We start from the raw sequence: 27,138 nt of genomic DNA, 5'->3' as shown, positions 1-27,138 counted from the left end.
TACACGAGTATACAATTAATGTAACGTTAACCAAGAATAATAAATAGAAATGATAAAAAAAGATCAAGAGTTACTTTTTATTAAATAAATATGACATATATCGTTACTGCACACAAAAGAAATAAAAAATCAATCTGCGATTTCACTCGAAACTCATATCAAAGCTCTTCGGAAGAGTTATGTTTGAAAATCATATTCTTTGACTGCTCTAAGTAATAACTGATATTGTGTGTCCCTATCTAATTTCTCATAGTTATTCGTAACTACTACATCTTTCATGTGACGTACAGCAAATTGGACACACAATTCCTCGAGCTCCTAAAATTTACACGATATTTAACGATACATTATATTCACAAAATAAATCGTAATTAATGAATTTATTGTTAGTGACAACGAACAAACCTAGTGACGAAATTTGCTCTTTGTAAAACAAATTTACGTTCTAAAAAGTTTTGCTTCGGCTGCCTTACGTATAAAAATATCTTTTATAATCACATCTAACTTAATATATTCCTCAGACAGTACTACATCTGTCATGTGACATAAAGCAAACTGTATACAAAACTCTTCGAGCTCCTAAAAATTAAACGATATTTTACAATATATTGTATTCATATAAATCGTTATCAATTAAATTAATAAATTTTAATAAACAATAATAAAAATAACGATTAATAGCAAGCTTCTGATTACTTACTTTAGCATTGTACTCGATTGCCTTACTGCAGTATAAACCTACATTTGACGCGACGATTGCTTGCTTTATTATTCGACTACACTCTTTCTTCAGAAAAATCTCATCATAGTCGTCGGCCAATTTCATAAGGTCTGTAAGAAAGTGTCATTTCAGTATGCTAGTTTGCAAATTCGTAATAAATATAATTTAAACTTAAAAGCTCTATTTCACCTAATGCATCCTCTGAAGGTAAATCGACTGTCCCTGTATATAAGTATTTTAAGAAGGCTTTGTATACCGTGTAGGAAAATTCATCGGATACAGTGTATATCGACTCACTGTTAAAAACAACGTAATTATGATATTACAAAATTGATTGAAAAGTAGAGGTAATAGTTTTGCTTTTTTTAATACTTACTCTAGATTGTCAAACCAATCATGTTTTAACTTATCTTTGAAATGTCGACAACGAAGTTGAAGAATGGCTTTATGAACGTGAATACGTTTTCCTTCAACTTGTATAATAAAATCGCTTGTTACCTGTGACAAAAAAAAAGTTTAAACTAATTTAATAATATTAAAGAATTAAATACTTATAATATTAATATTATATACAAAATTAATGCCCGAATTTATTGTAAAAAATTTCCATGTATTTTCATTTTTGCATTTAATTAAAATAATCATTATAACTACAATTAATTTCCCTGTAGAAATGTTTTCCAATCTTAAAAAAATTCAATAAAAAAAATATTTTTAATCTTTGTAATCTTTTATACTGACCAACCGAATATGAAAAGATATGCATATATCTATTATTTTATTCTACATAATCCAAAGTATAAAACAATACCAAGAAACGTACCGGATCATCGAATCCTGCTTCCAGGAAATTCAATATATTCGATACTTCTTCGAAATAATAGTAATTATTTGTAGATACAATCAACGGCTTATACATGACTCTTGAGTCACTGTAGGCGAACGCATCGTCAATCTTGGAGAAATCGGTGGGAAATGGAACGTTAATATACCGATCGAAACAGACGCCCCATACATACACAATCTTATTATTACAGAGAGCAACGCTCAAGTTTCCACCGGCAGCGATGTCCTTAACCAACTCGGGCATATCCACCTGTCGATCGAATCGGTTTCTCTGATTATGTTACTCGGTTTATTTATCCATGGCGATTATAAAAAAAAATTATCAATCTTTATCAATAAATCATGAATTACCATGGTCAGAGGGGAGGATAACTCATCATAATTAACACCTGTTTGTCTTTTATCGTTCCAGCTCCAGGTATAGATTCTTCCATTATCCGTAAGTGCTAACACGTGATCAAATCCACAAGACACCTTAACTAAAACAATGATGATCAGAAGGATATTCAATACTATACACTCTTAGAGATAAATATCAGATATATAAATCAAATTTACCTATCACTTTTTCTGCAAGTAATGACATACTTTCACATGTATGTTCATAAAAATAAGAATCAGAATACATTAAAATTTGATACCAATCGTTGTTGCCCCAACAGTGTAGTGTGCCCATGTCAGTAATAACTACGTTGAAGGATGAGCCGCAGGCTATATGGACAATCTTCTGTGCTTCCAATTTATGTTTTACTTGCCTTGGCAAACTACCATCAAAAGTACTTGAGTTTTCAATGCCAAGCTGTCCATAATCATTTTCTCCCCAAGCATACACCTAAACACAAACAATTATGTAGTTTGTAAGAATAATTATCATTATTGTTATATATATAGTTCAATTTTTGCCTACCTTTCCATCATTAGTCAGAGCAAGTGAATGATCACTTCCACATGCGATATCTACAATATATTTGTCACTTAAGCCAGCTACTTCAGATACAACCATAGATGAATGTGATTTGTCATCCGAATCTTGCCTCTTGTCGAAGACCCAAGAATAAATCTTTTTTAAAAATAAAATATTTAGTACTTTATTTTTCAATTTTTTTTGTTTTGTATGCAAAATGTTACATTTGAGTAGAAAATACAACCAGAGAAGATTTAATGAAAGATGAATGATGCAGTTTGGCATTTTACTGTATACAAAGAATTACTTTTAATAAACTTATCAACTCATTGGCCATACAAAATTAAATGTTTTCTCACACTCAAAAAATGTAAAAACATTTTAACTTTTAAAAAATTAGATTCACTGTACAAAGTTTTAAAAACGATACATATTGTAATCTCTACTTTTCTTATTTATTATGAATTATTGCAAAATTTTTCCACATGTCTTACTCTAATTGAAAAAATAAAAATAACTATCTTTCACATGTCATTTTATCTTAAAATTTAAAAAATATTTGAAGAATATTGTTACTCATAAATGTACTTTTAATCAAAGCATTTCATTATATATTTTTAACTACTTTTTCTAATTATATTTCATAATAAGTTTACCCATATGTATAATATGAAAATGTTATACATGAAATATAAAATAAAAAAGTAAATGGAAATTGAAAGATGTCACATCTCTGAAAATTATTATTTCTATAACCAATAATTTTTACTACAATATTCCTCAAATAACACAATCAAGTCATTTTGTCATTTTATATATTTTCTTTCTTCTTACAGTATCTTAATAACAAACATAAATATAAACTTTCAACTCTACTTGCTCCCTAAGAAGTTTAGAGTGTAGAAAAGATATATGTGAAATCTAATATAAATCTTATCTCTCAATTAAAGTAAAATTTATTTTTAAAAATTCAAATATGTCATGTGAGAAATATATGAACTATTTGATATACCTTTCCTTCTTCTGTGAGTGCCAGAATAAAAGAGCAGCTCCAATCTAAGGTCTTTATGTTTTTCCCACACAGTTCTTCTATCTTTTTTAGGTGTTGGCCAATATGTTTGTCACTAGTCTCCAAATAATCATTTTGGTTGTAACCTAAGTTATATACATTTTTGTCCTTTGTAACAATTAGAGCGCTGTTACCTTCACCTGTTTTAAATCGCCACAGCAAAAGTAATATTACACACTGTAGTAAAAAAATATGTAATAATAAAAAGATAGAAAGAAGATAAGACATTTTTTATCATAATTCATATCATACACTGAAAAAAGTCCATGCATTTTTACATGGAAATTATTTGATCAAAATTGGAGAATTACTTGCTTATCACTATAATTTTTTTTCCATTTCTTTCAAAGTAAAAATACATATTAATGTAAAAATACATGTAAAAAAAATATAGGTAAAATTACTATTTTTATGCAAAAATCACATGTAATTTTAAATTTACTATTTTACTTTATTAGAACTTTATTTTATTTATCTATTTTATCGATAACATTTAATAGTATTTATATATTATTATCATTTCCCATGTGTAATCCCATGTTCAGTGAAATATTGTTAATCTTGAAACTATTTTAGAATATATTTCATATGAAATTACATATAATCTCTGTAATTTTCTATACTAGTAGCAATAGTGCATGACTATGCTGGGTTGAAAAAACCTAGCTTAATCATGTAATTTTACATAAATATTTTTGTCAATGTACACATTCTTAAATTTTTATATTTTATGAATACCGCTCGTTTTAGGCCTTTTATAATATCAATTTCATTACATTCTTAATCCTTTGTCATAATTAGACCTTTGTTAGCATAGTAACATGTTTTAAAACGTCATAACAAGTAGCAATGTAATATATTGGAAAAACAAATTAAAAAATCAAAATAATAAAAATAAAAGAATAATCGTACCATATACCAGAACCATGCGAATTTGCATGATAAATTCGCACGTTAGCAGGTTACAAATCGGCCAGCTCCTCAAATCCGAAGGATATATCTCCTTCACGACATCACATGACAAATTTTTCCTCTCTTCTTTCGGCATCTCTCTGGAAACAAATAACCTTCATTTTCATCTTCAATTTTAATTAATTGTTTTTCTCCTCATTTTTCTGCCATAATTTCGATAGGAAATAAAGAAAAGGAAGACATCAAAAACTCACCCTTTTTCAGGCGAACTAAAATGGTCGAAGGGAGTCTCTAAACTTTTCTCCTGCTTCTCGTCTTTGTTTTCCGAGGTACGATGCTTCTTTTTCGACGAATAAAAATATATACACGGGAAAACTGAATAAATGTTATAAATATATAATTAATAAATTATATTATTCTAACTTGAGGAACTTTTAATTACGTGCGTGCGACGATCTTTCGTTTATGATCTCTGATCGAACCGAAATCAAATACGATATCTCCGACATCTCTCTGAAGTGAATCACACTAAGTGACGTCGCGGCAAAATAATTTCCCGCAAAATTTTAATTTTTTTTCTTATGACACAATTTGAATTTTGCACAATACGATCTATATATTGACTATATTGAAAATTTTCTTCATTATTATGCATTAATAATAACATGTCAAATTCGATATTTAGCTTCCATTTTTTAGTCAAAATAAATTTGAGCAAAAATTTTGGAAAGAAAAAGAGATAGGCCATCTCTAATTAAATAAAACATATGATTACACAAATAACTGATCACATGCTTTGTAAAGATTATATATATATATATACATGTGTGTATCAAATAATATTAAAAGATGAAACAATACATAATAATAAATAAATTATCTACATTGTAAACTTTATTATTATCGAAACTCATCTATGCTACTCATTTCTTACTTTTTCATTATCTGTATAGATACATATATTATATATTATATTTGATCTTATATTTGATAATAAATTTATCATAATTGTTTCTCCCTTATGTATTCATTTTTTGACAAAAGACAAAAGTAAAAAAAATTTCCTACGTATGGCACATCTCAAATTTATTAGTTAAGATCAAAGAATTGAATAAATTTTGTAAAAATTAAATATCTTATAAGAATAAAATAAAATAATCTCAAAATTAAATACATTAAATAAGATTACATGTTTATCCTACACATACATACAAGTCATGTAATATTAAATTTTAAAATGATAGAAATGATATCTGAAACACAGTTTACTTTATCATTGAATGCGTAGGGCATTATCGTTAGTGCATAAATAATAAAAATAGGAACCAAAAAATTAGTCAGTAATTTCGCTCAAAGCTTCTGACGAAACTTGTTCTTTGTAAAACAAATTCACGTTCTAAAAACATTTGTTTCGGCTGCTTTACGCATAAAAATATCCTTTATAATTACATCTAACTTAATATATTCCTCAGATAGTATTACATCTTTCATGTGACAAAAAGCAAACTGTAAACAAAACTCTTCGAGTTCCTAAAATTTAAACGATATTTTACAATATATTGTATTCGCATAAAAATTGTTATAAATTAAATTAATTGAATTTTAATAAACAATAATAAAAATAACGATTAATCGCAAATTTGCAATACTTACTTTAGCTTTGAACTCGATCGCCTTACTGTAGTATAAAGCTACATTGGACACGGCGATTTCTTGCTGTATTATCCGACTACACTCTCTCTTAAGATTAGTCTCATCGTATTCGTCAGCCAGTTGCAAAAGATCTGTAAAAAATGTGTCGTTTCAGTTTGCGAGTTGTAAGTTCGTAATAATGTAAGCTTACAATCAATTTTAATTCACCTAAAGCATCCTTCGAAGATAAATCGACTTTCCCAGTATACAAGTATTTCAAGAAGGCATTGTAAACGGTGTAGGAAAATTTTTCTGATGCAATGTATATTATTGGTTCACTGTTCAAAACATGATTATTGATATTACAAAATTAGTTGAAAGATAAAGTAGTTTTTTTTCTTAATACTTACTCTTTCTTTTTCTCATTCCAATTATATTGAAACTCGTTTTTGAAATACTGACTACGAATCTGAAGAATAACTCTATGAACGTGAATACGTTTTTCTTCGACTTGTACAATACAATCGCTCGTCGTCTGTCAGGAAAAACAAAGATTGTTAAAAATTATTTAATAATATTAACGATAATATTAAATGAAGAGATATTTAGCTTAAAAATTTACATCATTTTTCGCTTAATTAACAGTAAAATTCAATATGACTGAAATAACACCAGGAATTTTAATCAAATTCATTACTATAATTACACTTTTTTTTCTGTGGAGGAGAAAGTTTTCCAATTCTATTTTAATAAAATTGTTGTATAAGAATAAAATTGTTACGATAGAAAAAATAGACTTAAAAAAATTACGATAGAAAATAATTTTCACTAATCTTTCAATTACTCAATCTAACTTGAAGAAAAGATCTCATGCTACATAATGCGAAAAAATGCAGGTCAGTAATATCAATGATGAAAAGACGTACCTGATTATCGAATGCAGCTTCCAGAGATTCCATTACATTCAATACTTCTTCGACGTATTCGTAATCATCCGTAGATACAATCAGCGGCTTGTACATGATTTTTGACTTACTATACGCGAACGCGTCGTCAATCCTGGAAAATCCCGTGGGGTAAGGAATGTAAATATCCTGGCCGAAGAAGTTGCCCCAAACATACACAGTCTTATTATTGCTGACAGCAACGCTTAAGTTACCATAGGCAGCGATGTCCAACACCTTCTCCATCTCAGGCAAACTCACCTATCGTTCATATCATGTTCTATTATTCTCTATTATTTCTCGTTTAATTCATTATTAAAAAATTCAGTTTTTACCAATAAATAATCATACGTTACCAAAGTTTGAGAGGATATCTGTCTGTTCATACCGCCCACTTGTCCATTAATGTTCTTGCCCCAGGCATAGATCTTTCCTTCATTTGTAAGTGCCAATGTGTGCTCAGATCCACAGGCCACTTTAACTGAAACATAAATGATGAGAAAAAGAATATTCGATATTGCAACATTCTTAGAGACAAATCTAAACTAATCAAATTAATCATTTACCTATTTCTTTTCCAAAGACTACAATCTCATGTGGATGTACATAATAGGTTTGCTGTTCAACATTATTTAATATTGTCTTATTAACAGAACCAAATGTGAAATGTGATGGAGATTTATTTGTGCTAGAAATAGATTTGACAGAAGAAAAACCGATAGGAGAGGGGACAGTTATGGGATTCGGAAAAGCAAACGAAAAACTAGTATTGTTTAAAGTAGGATTAACAATTGTTTTAGAATTGAATATGGAACTAACTGGTATAGGTATATTTATGACAGTGGGTTTAGGTTTACTGGGAGTTGAAGTAGAAGCAGTAGAAGTAGAAGCAGTAGAAGCAGTATAAGTAGAAACAGTAGAAGTAGAAGCAGTAGAAGTAGAAGCAGTAGAAGTAGAAGCAGTAGAAGTGACATTATTCATTAAAATCTGGCAATTCTCGTTGTTGCCCCAACCATACAGTTTGCCCATGTCAGTAACAACCATGTTGAAATTTGAGCCACAGGCAATATGGACAATCTTATTCTCTCTCAATTTATGTATCACCTGTTTTGGCAGACTGATATCAATGAAATCAAAGTTTTTATTGCCAAACTGCCCATTTTTATCTTCTCCCCAACTATACACCTAAATTACAAACAATTATGTAACTCGTAAAAAGAACTATTATTATTATTATTATTATATTGTAGTTCAATCTTTGCTTACCTCTCCATTACTAGTCAAAGCAAGAAAGTGATTACTGCCACATGCAATGTCTACAATACGTTTCTCGCATAAACCAACTATTCGAGTAGGTTTGGATTGAATATTGATTATAGATGCATACGATCTATCCTTCATTTTCAACTTCTTGCTCAATCTCCAGTAATAAAGCTTTTTAAAAAATAGCATTATAATATCTTTTTTGAAATCTTACTTCATATGCAGAATGATACATTTGAATATATATAAAAACACAGCAAACATGACAAAAGATTAGCAATAAAGTTTGATATTACTCTACATTATATATAAGTACTTCTCAATAAACTTATAAAATATTATAGAAGTAGATATGTATATATCCCTATACATATATTATTTTTATAACCAGTACGACCATGTAAAGAATTAAAATTGTATAATTAAATATATAAAGTTAAAAATGTGCTCTAATCTCTGATTTCCTTGCTTGAGATGTTTTCAAAAGTTTCTCCACATTTCCTATTTTCATTGAAAAAATTAAACTAAATCTTTTACAATCTTTTCTTTGATCTTAATTTTAAAAATATTCACATATGATCAAATATTTGTATTTCTTAATCAAAGTAATTTATTATATATATATCCTTAAATATTTTTTTTACTTATATAATGATTTAATCTGCATGTATCTAATAAAAATGTTACATATTGATTTAACATGAGAAAGCAAATTAGAATCGATATATATTTTTTTAAATTATCTCTATAACTAACTCTTTTAATTTTTACTATCTCTCAAATAATGTAAGGTTATTCTTGTCAATATTTTATAGTCTTAAAACATATAATATCATAAAATGAATAAAAATTTTCATTTCTATTTGCTCCCTAATTAAATCTTCTAACAGATTGAAATTTATTTGAGAAATTCAAATGTGCCATTCAAGATATAAATTCTTTGATTTATTACTTCTCCCTCTTCTGTAAGTGCCAGCATAAAATAGGTGCTGTGAGCAAAGGTCTTTATGTTTTTCCCACACAGTTCTTTTATAATTGTTGAGTAGATCCCAATATGTGTGTCAGCATTCTTATCATTCAAATAGACATTATTTCTATCATAATCCAAATTATACACATTCTTATTTTTTGTCACAACTAGAGCTTTGTTAGCGTAGTCACCTGTTTTAAAACATCACAAGTAGCAATGTAATAAATTAAAAAAAAATAAATTTTTAAAAATAAATAAAAAAATAAAAATAAAAATGAATAAAAATTAAAAAATCAAAATAATAAAAAGAAAAGAATAATCGTACCATATACCATAACCATGCGAATTTGCTTGATAAATTCGGGTTTTAGCAGGTTAAAAATCGACCAGCTCCTGAAATCCGAAGGATATATCTTCTTCATGAGATCGCATGACGAATTTCTCCTCTCGTCATTCGACATCTGCCTATATGATATAAATAATAATTGTCAACTCTTAATTTAGTAATTACTTCTTTATACACTTTAATTAGATTTCATGTCGCTTTTTGCTTTCACCTTTTCAGCTATTATTTTGCCAGCGTTTGCGATATAATGATTAGAAGAAAAAAAATAATATCAAACTTACTCGATTATTTCGTTGGTATATAAAAAATTATTCTCCTGCGATTCGTCGTTTTTCATGGTAGAAAGCGAATTATTTAACGTTGACATGATAGTCGCGAATTTTTACTACCGTAATATTTGATGAAAAGCGCAAACAAAGCTTTTTTCTTCTTGTTCGGATTCTTGACTTTGAAACAAACATTAACCAAATAAGAAACCTAGACACAATATAAAAAGAAAGAAAACAATTCCTCTTTAATCACTTTAATGTATCACTTGTCCTTCTTCGATTGGATGTATTGTTGAATTACAAAGGGACGGAAGATATAACTTCATGCATCAAAAATGCCGAAGCTCTCTGTTCTGAAGTTATCTACAAAAGCAAAATTTGAAACATAAACAAACACTTGGCAGACGAATTAAAAAATAGACTTTTATACAGATGACAGACATAAAGACATGTAAGTAACACGTGTGGACAAAAATATATACAAGGAATTCCAGCTTCAGGAATGTATAGCAACATGCGACATCTCTCATATATGTACGCAATTTGTTGTCGAACCGAATTATTACGTCATTAATTATGACGTCAGAAGCAAAATTTAATTTTCTGCAAAATATAAAGTTAGTTTTTTTTCACATGCCCACGATTTGCATTTTGATATTATGGTTTGATTAAATATAAAAAGTATCTTAATTAATGTCTAACTCGATGCTGAATTTAAATTTCTTAGGCAAAAGAAATGATTGAGAAAAAAGAATATTAGTTATGTATTATACAAAAATATATAGATTAATTTTATAATAGAATTATTATATATATATATATATATAAAATTTTGTAAATATATTTATACATATATATTTTTTGACATATACATTAATTCTTTTTGCTAAACTATCAAATTTTGACTAGAAATATAAACTGAATATAGAATTAAATATACAAATAATTGTAAAATTTTCGGTATATTTCATTAATATATATATATATATATATATGCTTCTAAAAGATAGATTTTTATCGGAAAAAGATGAAGGACGTCGGAATAGATTAGGTGAAATAGTATAGCCGAATAATCGGTCTGTAACTATTCCCACATCAAGGGACGTCTTTATTACCGATGATACGTTTGTTTCAATCATTCAAGTATAATTTCAATTATACATATTCGAAAATATACATATATCTACTTACTTATGTTTAAATGTGTAATATACATATATATATATATATATAATTATATATATATATATATATATATATATAATTATACAATCGACATTCGACACTCATCGATTCCTTCAGACATAGAGATAGAGGAGGAATGCAAATCAAAAATGTCGAATGTCGGCGTCACTTTAAGGCACCCGTTATAACATTAATAACAGTCCATGGAATTGATATCCTTCTGGTTGTACATTGTCAGTATGTCGTCCAGAATCGATTCGAAGCTACTGGTGTACGTCTTCAGCCAACGGTTCTTCTCTTCGATGTAAGCGTTGATGTCGCAGTTGAAGATCGCGCGGAGAAAATCTTGACGTGTCACAGACGAGATGTAATGCAGCATCTTCTTTTCATTCTCCTTCGTCACCTCGCCGTCCATGTTCATGGAGGTTTTGTAGATGGCTACCAGCAGATTGGTGTCGTTCGCATCTACGATCTCTTCGATGACGTGCGAGGCGTTTCGCGTTTCCTTGTCGGAAGGAGACGAGGGTTCCAGCGGTGTCTCCTTCATATAAACGGTGTCTATCGTCGCGTTGTTTTTCACCGGTGACGAGGGTTCGTCCAGTTTATACTTCAGCAGGCAAGATTTCAGCTTCTCGATTATTATAGCGGACGCTTTGCACACCTCAAAGTCGCTATCGTCCTTCAGGGTCACCAGGAGCACCTGACAGAATTGATTTATGAATTAATGTACTCATCTATTTTCTTAATCGCATATATTAGATCTAGAGAGAGATTTAAGAATATCAAGGTGTATACTTAAATCTTGGAAATAAATTCCCTGAGGATTCCATGATTTTCTAGATACTTTTGTTCAAAATTCCAGGTAAAGTTAAAGTAATTTAAATAATATTTAGAATACAATTTTGAAATAAGTTTATATGTTATACATAATTTTTTAATATAAATGAAATATTTTTTTAATATAATAATGTAATATAGTATTATATTATAATAAAATATATTTTAATACATACTTTATATAAAACTAATATAATATAATATAAACTATAAATTTTATAGTCTTTAAAACTATATTTTAAAATCAAAGAGGTAATTTTTTTTTTAATTTCCTGAGTTTAAATCAAATTCGATAATAATTCCAGGATTTTTCAAGGTAGAACAAAATTTCCTGAGAAGTCCAGGTTTTTCCAGGGAGTATACACCCTGAATATGAAACTTGTAATTTTCAAGTTCCGTTACTTACACCTAGGCAACTTTGCCTTGCCAACTCGTCCAATGCTTTATTCAGCCTCCTCTTAATTTCCGTCTCATTCAACGCCATAATCTTCCTGTGCTCCTTGGAGAAGGTCACGTTCGGGAAGGAATCGTCGAGCATTCCCTGATCCGTCAAATGCGACTTGACGAAGTGATCCCAGAACGTCAACGCATTCGTCTTCACCTCCCAGTGCAAATCAAAGACAGCCGCCACGGACATCGCTTGCAACATCGAATCGATGACTTCTTTCCTACGAATCAATATATATATATGTGTATATAATACAATTAGTTAAATTATCCAACTCCATTAATTGATATATTTAAATGTTCTACATACGACCACTTCTGATGAACGTATAACTCTTTGATCAGATTCACAGCCTCCCTTCTGACTATCGCTTCGCTCTCGTTCTCGAGTAAATAAATCGCCATTTCCTGTAAAAACCAGTCCATTCAATCTGTTGTCTTTCTGAACGACCCACTCACAAGACATGTACAAGTAAGAAATAATACACACGGTTAAATCTATTTGCGACAACTGTTGCTCCCATAGTTTGTTGATGCGCACGATAGTCGAGATGAATGTCAACGCCGATGCTCGTACGTAACTTTCGCCATCCGTTTTGACGATTTCAATCGCCACCTTTGGAAACTGATTAATCAACAAGAAATCTTGAAACGCTGGATATTCTGTGAAAGAAAAAAAATCACACTGCATTTCTATGTATGTGTTATATTAACTGAAATACAGATAATTACATAATTCATATGTAGTTACACATGCACCAATCTTATTTTGATTCACTTACTATATTCGGAGATCGTCGCGATGGTGTTGAGAACCTCGAGAACACTGTCTCTTACTTCCCAATTGGGATCGTGCAGCCTCTTGAAGAGCATAGGTCCTATCCCATTCATATGGCTGTCCGAATCCACGAGTAGCGCCAAATTAGGCGGCATAAAGTTGTGGATGGCGAGCTTGCACAATTTCAAAGCCTTCATGCAAATCTGTAAGAATTGAGAATTCTTGTGAAAAAAATTATCCTTTTTTTAAACAATTACTTATAAAACTACAAGGTTCTTTTGTATTTAACAAAAAAAAAAAAAAAAAAAAAAAAAAAAAACACTTTTAATCTATTAATGCAATTTCGGCAATCGATTTCTTACCATTGGTTGTATTCCAGAATGATTGAGGATTCCTTGTGCTAGAGATAATACACATATCGTTTCTACACATTCCTGCCACTTTAGTTTAAATTTCTCTGTCATAATGGCTAATCCATCGAGCAGTGACGCTAGTAAAATAGGATTGTCGACTATAGGATCACCTCCTAATATCGATTTGTAGTGAAACTTTCGCTGATGTTCTGAAGGAGAGGTGTTGTTCATATTCGACGATACATGATTTTTCGTTTCTCCACATAAGTCTGGCATGTAACTCTTCAACACGTGGCATATAGCTTGAAAGGCGATTACTGCTACATCCTAAAAAATATGACAATAATCAAAAAGGAGTTAAAATCTAACTTAAAATCTATAATTGCAAATGTATAATTATTTGTAATAACTATAAGTAAACTTAGAAATGGTGCAATTCAAATATATTGAAAATGCTTATTGAATTATAAGTTCAACCAATATCACATATTTAAAATTTTAAAATAATATAAATTCTGTATACATAAAAGAGTAAATAAAATAATTGTAGATTTTAATTTCAAATACAAATTGTAAAATAAAATTATAAAGTAATTATATAAATAATTAAATGTTAGAATTATATACATTTATTGTAAGAGAGAGATTATGCACATTTATAAAAAAACAAAGAAAAAAGATACTCACTCTATCCATTATATCTGATATTTCAAGCAGCAGATCGATAGACACTTTACAAATTTGCTCCACTGGAAGATCTCCCTTCCGTATGATGTCCCTCATGTTGTATGCTAATCTTTGCACAGTGGTACATGTTACATCAAAAAGTTTATTAACAAACATATCGAAAAAATCATGATTTAAATGATTCTTCTTTATACACACACACAATGGTAGTATCTGTAAACAAATAAAAAAATATATTTTTTAATACTATCATTTAAATATGTATGCTTGCATATAAACAGATATGCACAATATAAACAGTAGCTTACCATAAGAGCGATACCTTGATGTTCAAACTTGTGCTCCTCTGGTGGAACAATCTCTTGTAATGCGAGCAGTTTCTTCCAGTATACCATGGAGAACTTGTTACTCCTTACCACCTCTATTATATACTTCTTTGAGAGTAGCATCATAGATATATAGCACATATCAAAACAGAACTTTTGCCATGCATCGACATCGATCACATTGGTGTGTTTTTTGATTCCTTGCTTTAGTTTCAAAAACAGCAAGAGCAGCAGCAATTTGTGCACATGCTGAAGAAAGCGGGTGCTTATGCACGCCTCAAATAGCGCTTTCACCCGCATCTCGAGGTTCACGAGTCTCTCGAGCAGCTCGGGAATATTGTTGTCCAGACTTGCAAATACCGTGTTCTCTAAAATACTGGTCAATAGGTCCAATGTAGCACACAACAGCCTATTCTGTTCCAGGTACGTCTCCTCGAGCGCCTGATGCAGCTGAGCATCCGAAGTATTGTTCATTAAAGGAGCAGCAACTGCCAGGATGATCTCTGTACAAACCTCAATGTTCTTTTGCTCGTACATCAGCAACGTCGACAAGAATTTCTGACTCTCCCTTGTAACATACATTGTGTGATTCCAATGTGCGCACTTTACGACGTCCCTCCACACACCTGTCGCATTTAAATAAGAAGAAAATAATAATTTACAACTAACCATTTTATAAAAGAATTAATAGAGAGATAAGCTTAAAATACACTGATACCATTTTATAATCTTTTACATATATTTTTATTTTAGGAAAATGTCATTACTTATTTCTTAATCCATGACTTTAGATGGTATTTATGAAAATATATACACATGTATAGCAAAATAGTTGAATTTTTATCCCTTTGCTCTTTGCAATACAATTTTAAATAAATATTAAAATTAATAATTTACAATCTTGTGAGATGCACACCAGATTTTATCACCCATTGCCTGCCGCTTCGATGAGCAATCAAGTCTGACAGCATTGTAGTGTATGCCATTTTAATAGATGCAGGTAAGTCATCTCGCTGCAGTTGCAGAATCTTGTAGAGTCTGTTATACACATCCTGGCACTGCCAGTAATGATAACGCAGCTCATGCCGGGAGATAATCCCCACAAGTTTCAGCGTAAATGTAATCACGGGCTGGGAAACATTCTGTCCAGATTCCCAGACCTCCAGAGCCTTCGGTATCCACTTTTGAAAAACCTCGCAGTATTCATAATCGACTGTGGCACCTGCAAAATTCATGTCGCAAGTTATTCATCGCAAGATATGTATCAAATAAAGCAACGAAGGTATATAATTTACATCTTTCTTAACTTACATTCCTTTGTGTTCTCCGCAATGTGACTGAGCAGGTGATCCAAGTAGGTTGTCGAAACGACGTTGTAATCTGGCAGAAGGAACAGGTTCAGGACTTGCGCCAGAACATCCTCGTTCCTTTTCTGCATGGTGTTTTCCAGGGATATTAAGATTCCTGCGACCGTCTCAAGGAGCACCTCCTGGACTGGATGCGATCGGCAGCGAGGAATCAAGAACCTCGAAGCAATAGAACGTAGCCTTGTTTATACTCTGCAAATAAGGCGCACGATTGACGATTAAAATTTATCAGCAGGACGAGAAAATGTTTATACAAGAGGCTGATAAGCACTTACATTTTGGAGATTCCTTGAGAAATGTATTACGTACTTACGACATGTTCAAGCGACGAGATAAGCATTTTTTTTTTAATACATCGCGATGAAACCATCTATTCCCTTTGCACGTGCACCAGCGAGACTGAAGACTGAACGAGATTTTGAAGAGTATATCAGTGTATTCGTTTGTCCCTCCAACCCTCACTCTCACTCTCCCCGTTATCGTAAAATATCACCGATAATACAGTAGATGATATCATGTTCGATAATGCAGAGCACTGTAATTTTACATTTTCAATCAATAAGGAAGATAACGCGCTTATCAACGAATTGTTAATTCGCGCCTTTTTTAAAATTATAAATGTTAATAAATAGTATATATAATAATATTCTATTATATTTATATTATATCTTTATATATTATATATACTAATAGTGTGTATATATATATATATATATATATATATATATATACACACTATTAGTATATATATTTATATATAATAAACTAATAGTATATATTAAATGTAGAATTATATTAAATATGTAACACGTTATATAACGCAAAAAGGTAGATAACGTGTAAACTAGCAAAAATGTGATCATTATAAATGTTCAAAATATATTAAATTAATAGAATTAATTAAATATATAAAACGCACATTTTATAACGCAGAGGTAGATAACGTGTAATAGCAAAAACGTGACTGTATTTCATAAAAGCTTGAATAAAATACATACTATGTAGCTGTGAAGCATATCTGCGTAATTACACAATTTTATCCGATAAGAACCTTTTACGTTATAATAAACTTCTATATCATATTATACGATTTTTCATATACATATATATATATATATATGTATAAATATATGTACCATTCAATATAACATAAACAACGCTATTACCTGTAATTTTTGTGTGTGCCATTTATATATAATACACCTGTTTTAATAAACAAGGATTCTCAATATATATATATATATAACGTTAGTTATCTTGTTATTACAAGATCGGAAGGAAAGGAACGCGAGAAAAACGCTCGCATGGATGTAAGCTTAAATGCTTTTTGTAATGCAGTGCATCTTTTCTCAAATTCCTCTGTTTCTCACAGTCATAATTCACAGTAACTGACGTATATTGAAAGATATTGAGAAGTTTTAAACAAAATAAAAGAACCGCGTACGAGATCCTTTAGTGTGTGTTGAAATCTTTATAATAGTCTTTAAAATCTCAAGACTTCTAGATTTCCAGCAATCTTGAGACAACAAGTCTTAAAGATTAAAAAATGGGCATGTCGAGGTATAAAAATAAAAAAAAAAAATTTTAAACTTGCACAAATGTTAGAACTATCGAAGGTGTAGAAGTGTCAGGAAGTATCAGGAATAAGGATTCCAAACTTCCAAACTGAATTTGCGAAACAATGATCTTAAACAAAAATTACAAAGTCTTTCGATTCGATGTAACATGACAGACAACGCATCTCGAGCTAAAGCATATTGTATTATTGTTGTAAAAAACAATTTATTAGCGAACAAAAAATATTTTTGAATTATTAAGATTGCAAGATTTGCTTCTCTCATGCACTACATTTATATCCTTAATTCCTCGATATCGAGATTCCAGGCTTCGCAGCTCCAATGTCATCAGAGCTTTTCAAGATTCTAAATTCCAACGTTCTGACATTCTATAGCTAGGAAATTTGAGATCAAAGACTTCCAAGTTTCAAACGCACCATGTTTTCTAAGTTGACGATTCAAGACTTCTAAAAATTCTGACATAAAAAACATCTAGAAATTCTGAGCGCAGGATATTTCGAAAAAGCGCCAAGCTTGCAAGGCTAATAATTAAAAAATTCTGATTTAAGAAAAATATTTTTAGGCTCTTTTTTTTTACATGAATACATTTTTCTTGAATAAAATTTTAAAATTATCGCGATTGCAAGTACTTGGATTTGTTGACTTATAATATTCTGTGATTTATTAAATATTTATAGACACCTAAATGCTTAAACACTTTCAGAATACATATATTTTAGTAAGTTTCAGAATACATATATTTTAATAAAGTATTATACATATAAAAGGCTAATAAGAGCAGAAGTAATATTACGGTTATAAAAACTAATTTATTACATTTAATCAATATATACTGATAGAAACAATAAAGTTTAAATTAATATAAAATTATAAAAATAAACTCGAAAGTTAAAACAAATAAAAAAGCGAACGTTTCGATCCAATTTTTCGGATCTTCTTCAGCGCAGTACACAAAGCAAATTTGCTTACTGCGCTGAAGAAGATCCGAAAAATTGGATCGAAACGTTCGCTTTTTTATTTGTTTTAACTTTCGAGTTTATTTTTATAATTTTATATTAATTTAAACTTTATTGTTTCTATCAGTATATATTGATTAAATGTAATAAATTAGTTTTTATAACCGTAATATTACTTCTGCTCTTATTAGCCTTTTATATGTGTAATACTTTATTTCAATTAAAGAGCATTTAATTACATATATTTTAGTAATAGATTGCTTTAGATTTTCAGATCGTTGAAATGTCTGGAATCTTTGGAATTTTAAGGCCTTAAAATATGTCAGATCCTCGCGCGATCGTTGAATAAAAAATTTCTGAAAGTCTCCGAGACTAAAATCTCGCTGAAATTTGACTTTGCTTACTTATAAGATCTGACACAATCTCTGCGAGAGAACTAATTACATCTTTCCTCAAGTAGAATTATGCTTCCACCTCGGTAATGTGCGCTAAATAATTATTCAGGCTCAAAAGCTAAACAAAATGCATACCTGTTAAATCGTGTTAACATCGCAACGCTACACCCTAGTTACTTTCGTTTACGTTCTTAAACGCACATAGTAAGATACAATAATAATATCGCAAATATATACCGTGTAGATGTTCAACCGGCGTTCGCGCTCAACATTTATATTACGATTACTTGGAACATGGAAGCAACATGTCAATGTTTCATTTTTTTTCTTACGTAGAACACTCAAACGATATTAATTGCGTAGTACGAGAAAGAGCTCGGTCTGAATGGTACTTCAGGCATCAAAAGGAATCGTTGCAGGAAGCGGGATGTCGTGGAGAGAAGCACCCCGTGACCGAGAGGCTTCGCAATCATTCGCGTCATTTAAACTCTACAACTGCCATTCAGATCGGAATTATTTCAAGTCCTGTGTCTTAGAACAATAGCCCGTGTGTTTACATTAGAGCTGAAGTAGTAATGGTAGTTAACGAACAAAGTAGACGTTCGAAGAGAAAAAGCGCCGACCTGGTGGTGTGTCTAACTCCGAATCGCGTATCATCTTTAACTGGGACGCACCATTTAGAGAAGTATCCTGCGCGCGTAAAAGGAGTTTCCGTAGAGAGTCCTCTTCTCTTCGAATAGACGACTTATGTCTTCGCGATGTCCATCGGTGATCCTGGATGGGGAGCAGCGACGTTCGCCGTAGGATTCGGAGCGATGGTTGGAGGTCCACCAGGACTCACGATGGTGGGTGGTATTGCCGGCTTCACAAAACGATCCGACGTGCGTCTGCTGGACGGCGCCACGATATGTCCCTGTTTCGCATATAAACATGTTTCGAATAAATAAAGAATTCTTTCAGAGTACCTTAGGAACAAAATGATTTTTCAATTCCTTTTTATATTATATTCTTATTACAATTCCTTATTTTGTTGCACAAAATTAATTAAATATTAAATAAATATATAGAATATAGATATATAATAAATTTATAATAATGAATTTATATTAATGAGAGATATAATATATGGAATTTAAAAATAATTTCATTACCTGGCTCTTACTAGCCCTTCTTATATCTAAATTTGTATTTATACATATGTATAAATACAATCTTTTCGATTGATTATTAAAAAAGAATTATCTCACTCCAAGAAAAAATTATTGTGTCATTTCCTTATGTGATCATTTACCCCTGAAGGAGGCGACGAGCTCGCGAAAGGAGAGGCAGTCGGTTGGCCGCAGGCATAGCACCGGTTTGCGTTGAAACCCTCTCTGGACGTTGAACCTAGCACGTTAATACCTAGTGATAAAATGCGTATTCACATAAATTTACTAAACACAGAACGTGCATCCAGAGAGAAGAGCGAGAGCACTGATTTTACTTACACATATGCATTGCATCATTCCCTTTATATTCACATATAAATTGTATTTTCTGTCTTATATCATGCTCCTTCTAATTTTATTTATACAAGAATGAAGTAAAAATAAACTTTTTAGATGAAAAACTTACCTGGGCTTAGTGGCCTTGAGGAACTAGGCGAAGGATTGTAGGGCACAGGACTGGACAGAGTGCGTGTCCTTATATTTCCCCCAGACATCACAATTTCATTATAGTGCCGTTCTTCTTCCATCTCCAAACTGTAAGGTCACATGTTTATGAAATTAAATATTAATATTGATATCTTTTTAACCATGTCTGAGATTTAATTATGTTGTAAGAAGAGATAAATCCAACTTATGTCAATTATGTTGTTATGGTTATTTAAATTAAAGTTTACCATAATTAAAAAATATATATATATATATTCCTTCTAAAATAATCTAAAAACATATATATAAACTAATATGTGTCTTCAAGCACTGATATTCAAAATACAATACAAAAAATATTTAATTGTAATTGTAAAATTTATCGTAAGCAACAGAATTAATTTTGTTGAATATTTATTTTTTATTCATTATAATTCTTGAAACATCTGAACTATCCTTCTAACATTTTGTTTAAAAAAACTACATATAATACCTTGCACAAGTCACTGAAAAATAAACTGTACTTTGCAAGTTATTTGAAAGCATTAAAAACAAATAAATCATTCAATATGAATAAAATTAGTATATTTTAATAGTTTTAATTTGAAATTCGTTTAATATAAAATGTCAAATATATAAACAATTGTTAAAAAAGAGTTGATATTCCTCTGTGTCAAGAAAAAACTGACTAAATTTAACACATTAAAATTGCATAAATAAGAAATATGGTAATTTCAGATATATTTTTAACAACTTTTTGCTCATTTAAATTGGGGATTTAAGTTGTTACAGAGGATTCGTACTATTATCGCTGCAGGCATTAATATATACAGTCAAGAAGCTTGACACTGACCTGGATTCAGACTCTGAAAGATGTCTGCACAAGGCCTCGCGACGCTCCACCTCGAGCTGCAGTTTCCTCTGCAATCTCAGATTCTCCTCGCGTATTTGCTTCTCCTCGTTAACGTATCGCTTCATTTTCTCCGTATCTAGTAAAATCAATTGGTACTAAATTTCGGTGAAAAAAAACGCCTCGGTACAAAAATTAAAAACAAATCAAATTGATAATCCTTACGTTCCTGCTGCGAGATAAGCAGAGTGTGTTTTAATCGGGCGACCTCGCTTCTCAGGGTTTGAATGTGAGTGCTCAGATTCGTAGCTGTATCGCCGTTGTTGATCTCCCTGGGGGAAGTAGGATCCGACACTGGCTGGTCCAGCTTAATCTGCAGCATCCGCTTCTCTGCCTCAAGTTTATCCATTCGCTTCCACAGTTTGTTGACTAAAGCCTCTTGCTCTTGCTCCAGAGTATTCTCCAGCTCGACCTTCTCACGTCGCAGCTGCTCCAGATTACTCTGTTTAGCCAGAGTCTCCGCTTCTAGCTTCTCGATCTTCCTCATCAGCTTGTTTACCAGGCACTCCTGCTCCTGCTCCAACGTCTGTTCCAGTCTGCATTTCTCCTGCCGCAACTGGTTCAGCTTCCTCGACAGATCATTGGTGAGGCACTCCTCCTCCTGCTCGTAATGATGGGCCAGAGTTTCCTTCTCCTTCTTCAAGGCCTGGATCTTCTTCAGCAACGTGTTGCTTATGAACTCCTCCTCCTGCTCGGCCTTCGCTTGCTGCAAAAGAATACAAGAACACATCTGACATCTCTGCGCAGGAGAGAAATCAAGAAAAACCGATCCGCAGACTCACTATAATGACAGACGCCTGGCGCAGACCGCGATTCTCCTCCTGCAGAGCCTTCACTCGCAGCTTGTACGTCTCCAGCTCGACCTTGAGCACGCGGTTGTGCTGCTGCAGGGACTCGATCCGCTTCTGCAGCTGCTCGCGCGTCACCGGCGAGGGCGGCATCATAATGGGTCCGCCGTCGATCGAGCTCGAGTCGCTCTCGGACGCGCTATCGCGATCGGCCATAGTTTCTTACCTCGGGGGCAAACGCAACGGGGAGGACAACGGAGGAGGGTACTAATTGCGAGCCGGTTGTCGCCGGCCGTAACTCATCGCACGTGAATATACACCGGGGAAGGAAAGGTTGGCCGCTGTCACCACCGGCGCGTTGCCACGCGAGCAAATCTCGTCCTCCGTAAAAACGTCACCCGACTCGCTTAACGCGTCCGGAGTGAACGAGAGGGAGAGAGAGGAAGGAAAAAAACGGTGTCGTGGAAATGATTATCGCGCGACCGACATGTGCTCACTTGTACGATCCTACGATGGCGTATCCGGAAAAACCGGGGGATCAGCTGTTTCTCTCTCCGCCTCGCTTCGCTCGCCGCCTGTCCTGTTCCGTTCCGCGAAGCTCTGCCGCCGCGACTCGTCGTCGCGTTACGCCATTCGCTGATGAATCGCGAGCCCTCTGGGGGAACTGCTGCGGAAACTTCGAGCGGCCTAAAGTCACTAGACTTATTAATTACGGATTCGCAACACGTGCTGGATTGAACGTCTCCGGCAATGCTTGAACGCGATTTCAGATAGAATTGATTGATAAAATTGATTTAAAACTTTTTCTTGTAATTACTAATCTCTTACGAAGATGAGCGACTCCGAAATCGAGAAGAATTTAGAGTACGCCAGTGATCAAGATGTTTCCAAGCATCACACAAAACTTGTCGATGCTGTAGAACAGCTGGATAAAGGGCGAAAGTAAGAAAACAATGTGACGATACACTAAAATAAAGTCAGATACTTGGAATTCTTATTCCAGTTCTTATTCAATTTGATTAATTTTAGTATATTAATTTTCCTGCCTTCGCAGAATGAAAAAAGCTGTGAGGACCAAATCCATTATACTTGAATTTCTTATTCTAGTTCTTATTCAATTTGATTAATTTTAATATATTAATTTTCTTCTTTGCGCAGAGTGAAAAAAGTTGAGAGAAGCAAACCCAGTATACTTGAAATTCTTATTCCAGTTCTTATTCAATTTGATTAATTTTAATATATTAATTTTCTTTCCTGCGCAGAGTGAAAAAAGCTGTGAGGAGCGAACCCAGTATACAAGTATCGGAGTATCACTTAGTAAAATCTGGAGTGACAGATAAGGATACTGTGCGTATAGAAGACTTGGTGAAGTCACTGGGACGGAAGGGAGATCAAAACAGTATAAGTAAGAAACTCCGATATATTCAACAGAAGAACAAAGTTCTTCCTAAACCATTGGAGAAACCCACTGCTGAAAGAGTAAGATGTCTTACTGAATTGTCCAATAAATTGTCTTGTTTAAAAATAATTTGATTTCTTGTTAAGCTTGATTTCGTTTTTTGCTTTTTTTCTTTGACAATCTTAAATACTTAAATCACTAAAATTAAAATTCTAGATTATAATATGTGATATTATATTTTACTATCTTTCAAATAATATAAAGAGTCAAAGTATATGTAATATTTTTGAACAATAATTTAGACAAGAAGAAAAACAAAGAACAGTTATCTAAGTCTAAATTACTTGCAGATAAAAAGGACAATTGGCTATGACAGTGTCAAAAAGGAGCTGAGCAAATGGAATGGTATAATTGCTAGGAACAGAACATCTGATCGGCTGTCTTTTCCATTAGAACGTACGGCAAAAGTGAAAAATTTCAATTCTTCAAATATTCCGGAGTTTCTAAAGGGATTTAGAACAAAATCTGATCTGATGAAAAAATTTGAAGAGGTAGATCCATCGTTACTATATCCTTCGGTCGAAGAAGAGAAAAAGGATGATGAACACAAATCAACAATGAAAGAAATTATTTCAAAGAGGAGGATAGCTGCCAAACTCAGAGCACAGCAGGTATATAAATAATATGTAACTTTTTAAAGATTGTTAAGAAAGTAGGAGATAAAAAGTAAGCCTGATGAGATACCAACTTTGATTTCTTTATGTTTTTAGTCATACCAAGAGGCAAAGGCGCGTCGCCAACGCAAGATAAAGAGTAAGAAGTTTCATCGCATTCAAAGGAAAGACAAGATTAAGCAGCAGCTGAAGGAATTTGAACAATTGCAATGTACTAATCCAGAAGAGGCTTTGGCAAAGTTGGAACAGTTAGATAAAACTCGCGCGGAAGAGAGAATGTCATTAAGACATAAGAATACAGGTCAATGGGCTAAGAATAAACAGATCAAAGCTAAATATAATAAAGACGTAAGTACTATTTTAATTAGGGAATTACTTTGATATTAATAATATTTGAAGTGATACTGTAATAATATGTTCTTTTTTTATAGATTCGACAAGAACTTGCCAATTCATTGGTCATTAGCAGAGAATTGACACAGAAATTACAGAGAATAGATAGTGATGATGATAGTGAAGAAGAAAAGGAAGAAGAAGAAGAAGCTGAGATATTGAAGAAGGAGAATAATGAAGTGAAGACTGAATCTGAAATTGATGATTTTATCAAGAATTATCGAAAATATTGGGATGAGAAGAATCAGAAAGAAGACAAAAAAATCGAAATTTCGAATAAAATTATATCGGAAAAAGAAAAGGTGACACAGAAAATGAATCGCAAAGTCAAAAATGTACAACAAAAAAATAATACTTCACAGGAAAATGCAAGTAATACAAAGGGCAATGATGCAAGTAATGCAAAGAGCAAAAATGCAAGTGATGCGAAGATTGAAAATTCATGTGACACTGTAATAGCTACAACCGTATGGCAGATTGAAGATTATAATAATGAAACAGTTGAAGAAAGTAATAATGAAAATAAACTGTGTGATAAGAAAAACAAATCGAAAAATATAGACGAATTGTTTTACTCCATGGAGGAAAAGTTAAAGCATAAAGTCGATCTAAAGCTGCAAAAAGTGAAAAAGAAATTTAAGCTAAAGAGTGATGAGAAAAAGCAGGAGGAAGAGAAGAAGGAGGACGAAGATGATTTGTTGAATCTCGAATTTGAGAACTCTAAACAAAAACCTATCTTAGATTGTCCATTGGAGGAAACGACCTCTAAAGAAAATGTCCAGGCGAATAAGAATCTGATGAGTTTGAAAACAATAGTGAATACAGAACAGGAATCGACTAGCAACAACCATGAGGTGGAAATAGATCCAAAGAAATATTCAGCTGCGAAACCAGAATACTTAAAGACACAAATGCCAGATGTAGCGATAGATGAGGAAGAGAACAGCGAAGATGAAGAGAAAATGGATAAAATAATGGACGAGGCATTTGCGGACGATGGTGTTGAAGAATTTAAAAAGGAACAGAAGGAGGAGGTATGTAATATAAGAATTTTAAAAAACTATACTTTGTTAACGCAAACAGATACATAAATACATGTGTAAAGATATTTATGTATACATTTCCTATTTTATCTTGGAAAAATCAATATTGTTTGCAATAGATCATAAATAAAATTTTGTTTTTATGAAGAATTAACAGAAATGGTTTTTTTATAATCTAATATAATTGTAAAATAATTCTCTCTCTTCAGATGGAAAAATCGCAGCCGAAAACCATCGATCTGAGTTTGCATGGATGGGGCAATTGGATGGGGCCGAACATTAAGAAAAGTAAAATACGTCGTAAAAAGAAGAAATTCATATTGAACATGCCTAAGGAAACGCCGCGTAGACCCGAAAACCAGGGAAAAGTAATTATATTCCACGATGATGACAAGAAGTTGAGGAAGCATCAAGTCAGAGAGCTACCGTATCCATTCACCAGGGTCAAGGATTACGAGGCGAACATCAGGGCACCTATCAGCAGGACCTTCGTCCCGATGAACGCTCACTTAAAGATGATTCAGCCTACGGTTAACACCAAGCTTGGACAGGTGATCGAGCCGATGGACGAAGATGTGTTGGTGAAGAAACCTATGTTGAAAAAAGCGTTGAAACGACGTATTGATAAAAAGAAAGACAATAGAAAAAATACTGCAAAGAATATTAAAAAGAGACGCAAATCAAATGTAACTGCATAATAAAATTAATTCTATCGAATTTCATTATTGTACATAAAACTTTTAATAAACTATATTAGTTACTAATGCGATATTTGATTAGAGATTATAAATTGAGCATAAAATTATTTCAAAAGTATGTAAGGAAAGAAACAGAGATATATCAGTAATTCACACAATGTTTCTTAAAATAATTTTTGACATGACTTGACTTTTATATTCTTAAAAGAAAATGACAAGATAAGATCTTTTTTAAATCAACCAAAAGAAATTAAATTCGTATTTGCTTTTAACTGTATGATTAAAATGATAATAAATATCTTTGCAAGCAACCTTTATTCTTAAAATATTGTGCATTATTGATATTTATTGTTCATTTTTGTTTTACATTTTATCATTAAAAAAATCTGATTATTTCTATATCTCGACTATTATTTGCATTTTATTTATCAATTTTATCTCTGATAATTGAATGGAAAAGTTCCAGTTTTTTAAAAAGTCTATTTTTTAAATATAGTGCTTATGTTTAAATTATAAACATGTAATATATATTAATGTTCAAATAATCAAAATATATATCGCTGGTTATTAATGTACTAATAAATGTTTGATCTCATCAGTTAATCAATAAATTAAATATAAACGTGTCCATCACGCTATACATATGTTATATTTATCTCTTATCTGTAAAATAACGCGCAATATCTTATCTTACAGAAATATATTTATATAAACATTAATTTATTATCTCAAGATCAACGTACTAATAATAATTCGCATTGAATGTAAATCAATATGAAATTACATATAGAATTATATTTATTAAATTATACAAT

At 31.8% G+C, this 27,138-nt stretch overlaps 4 protein-coding genes across 7 annotated transcripts; 1 reads left to right on the top strand and 3 right to left on the bottom strand.

Annotated features, from left to right (window-relative positions):
- Positions 1-57: 57 nt before the first annotated feature.
- On the bottom strand, positions 58-10,350 carry LOC114939024 (uncharacterized). Its single transcript, XM_085480588.1, has 23 exons — positions 9,889-10,350; positions 9,587-9,726; positions 9,244-9,452; positions 8,295-8,462; positions 7,595-8,213; positions 7,385-7,509; positions 7,011-7,289; positions 6,495-6,619; positions 6,313-6,422; positions 6,106-6,236; positions 5,843-5,982; positions 4,707-4,844; positions 4,453-4,592; positions 3,484-3,680; positions 2,475-2,627; positions 2,126-2,399; positions 1,919-2,046; positions 1,545-1,817; positions 1,098-1,219; positions 911-1,017; positions 701-831; positions 406-579; positions 58-318 (listed from the first exon to the last, which is right to left on the bottom strand). The coding sequence occupies exons 1-22, from the start codon at positions 9,972-9,974 to the stop codon at positions 439-441; spliced, it is 3,936 nt and encodes a 1,311-aa protein (XP_085336714.1). The 5' UTR covers positions 9,975-10,350; the 3' UTR covers positions 58-318; positions 406-438.
- Positions 10,351-10,948: 598 nt separating this feature from the next.
- On the bottom strand, positions 10,949-16,350 carry LOC114939000 (integrator complex assembly factor Brat1). 3 transcript variants are annotated; one of them, XM_029313213.2, is made up of 11 exons: positions 16,132-16,350; positions 15,801-16,048; positions 15,406-15,711; positions 14,472-15,115; positions 14,164-14,376; positions 13,486-13,803; positions 13,128-13,326; positions 12,836-13,008; positions 12,656-12,753; positions 12,305-12,566; positions 10,949-11,761 (listed from the first exon to the last, which is right to left on the bottom strand). In XM_029313213.2, exons 2-11 carry the CDS (start codon positions 15,925-15,927, stop codon positions 11,252-11,254), a joined length of 2,850 nt encoding a protein of 949 aa, XP_029169046.2. In that variant the 5' UTR covers positions 15,928-16,048; positions 16,132-16,350; the 3' UTR covers positions 10,949-11,251. The 3 variants fall into 3 exon arrangements, with proteins under 3 accessions (XP_029169046.2, XP_085336651.1, XP_085336652.1); XM_085480525.1 differs by having other exon boundaries at positions 16,166-16,350; XM_085480526.1 differs by having other exon boundaries at positions 16,170-16,350.
- Positions 16,351-16,803: 453 nt separating this feature from the next.
- On the bottom strand, positions 16,804-22,731 carry LOC114938975 (coiled-coil domain-containing protein 6). Of its 2 annotated transcripts, none has more exons than XM_029313169.2 (6): positions 22,111-22,731; positions 21,494-22,034; positions 21,272-21,407; positions 20,399-20,526; positions 20,076-20,185; positions 16,804-19,697 (listed from the first exon to the last, which is right to left on the bottom strand). In XM_029313169.2, exons 1-6 carry the CDS (start codon positions 22,330-22,332, stop codon positions 19,530-19,532), a joined length of 1,305 nt encoding a protein of 434 aa, XP_029169002.1. In that variant the 5' UTR covers positions 22,333-22,731; the 3' UTR covers positions 16,804-19,529. The 2 variants fall into 2 exon arrangements, with proteins under 2 accessions (XP_029169002.1, XP_029169003.1); XM_029313170.2 differs by having other exon boundaries at positions 20,076-20,170.
- Positions 22,732-22,810: 79 nt separating this feature from the next.
- On the top strand, positions 22,811-26,389 carry LOC114938974 (U3 small nucleolar RNA-associated protein 14 homolog A). Its single transcript, XM_029313168.2, has 6 exons — positions 22,811-23,058; positions 23,379-23,595; positions 23,866-24,186; positions 24,286-24,537; positions 24,621-25,616; positions 25,835-26,389. Exons 1-6 carry the CDS (start codon positions 22,949-22,951, stop codon positions 26,321-26,323), a joined length of 2,385 nt encoding a protein of 794 aa, XP_029169001.2. The 5' UTR covers positions 22,811-22,948; the 3' UTR covers positions 26,324-26,389.
- The last annotated feature ends 749 nt before the right edge of the window (positions 26,390-27,138 follow it).

This window comes from Nylanderia fulva, unplaced genomic scaffold (genome assembly GCF_048542155.1).
Source record: "Nylanderia fulva isolate GAGA-0341 unplaced genomic scaffold, ASM4854215v1 Scaffold15, whole genome shotgun sequence".
Classification (NCBI taxonomy): Eukaryota; Metazoa; Arthropoda; class Insecta; order Hymenoptera; family Formicidae; genus Nylanderia; species Nylanderia fulva.
This window is presented reverse-complemented; position numbering and strand designations above follow the sequence as displayed.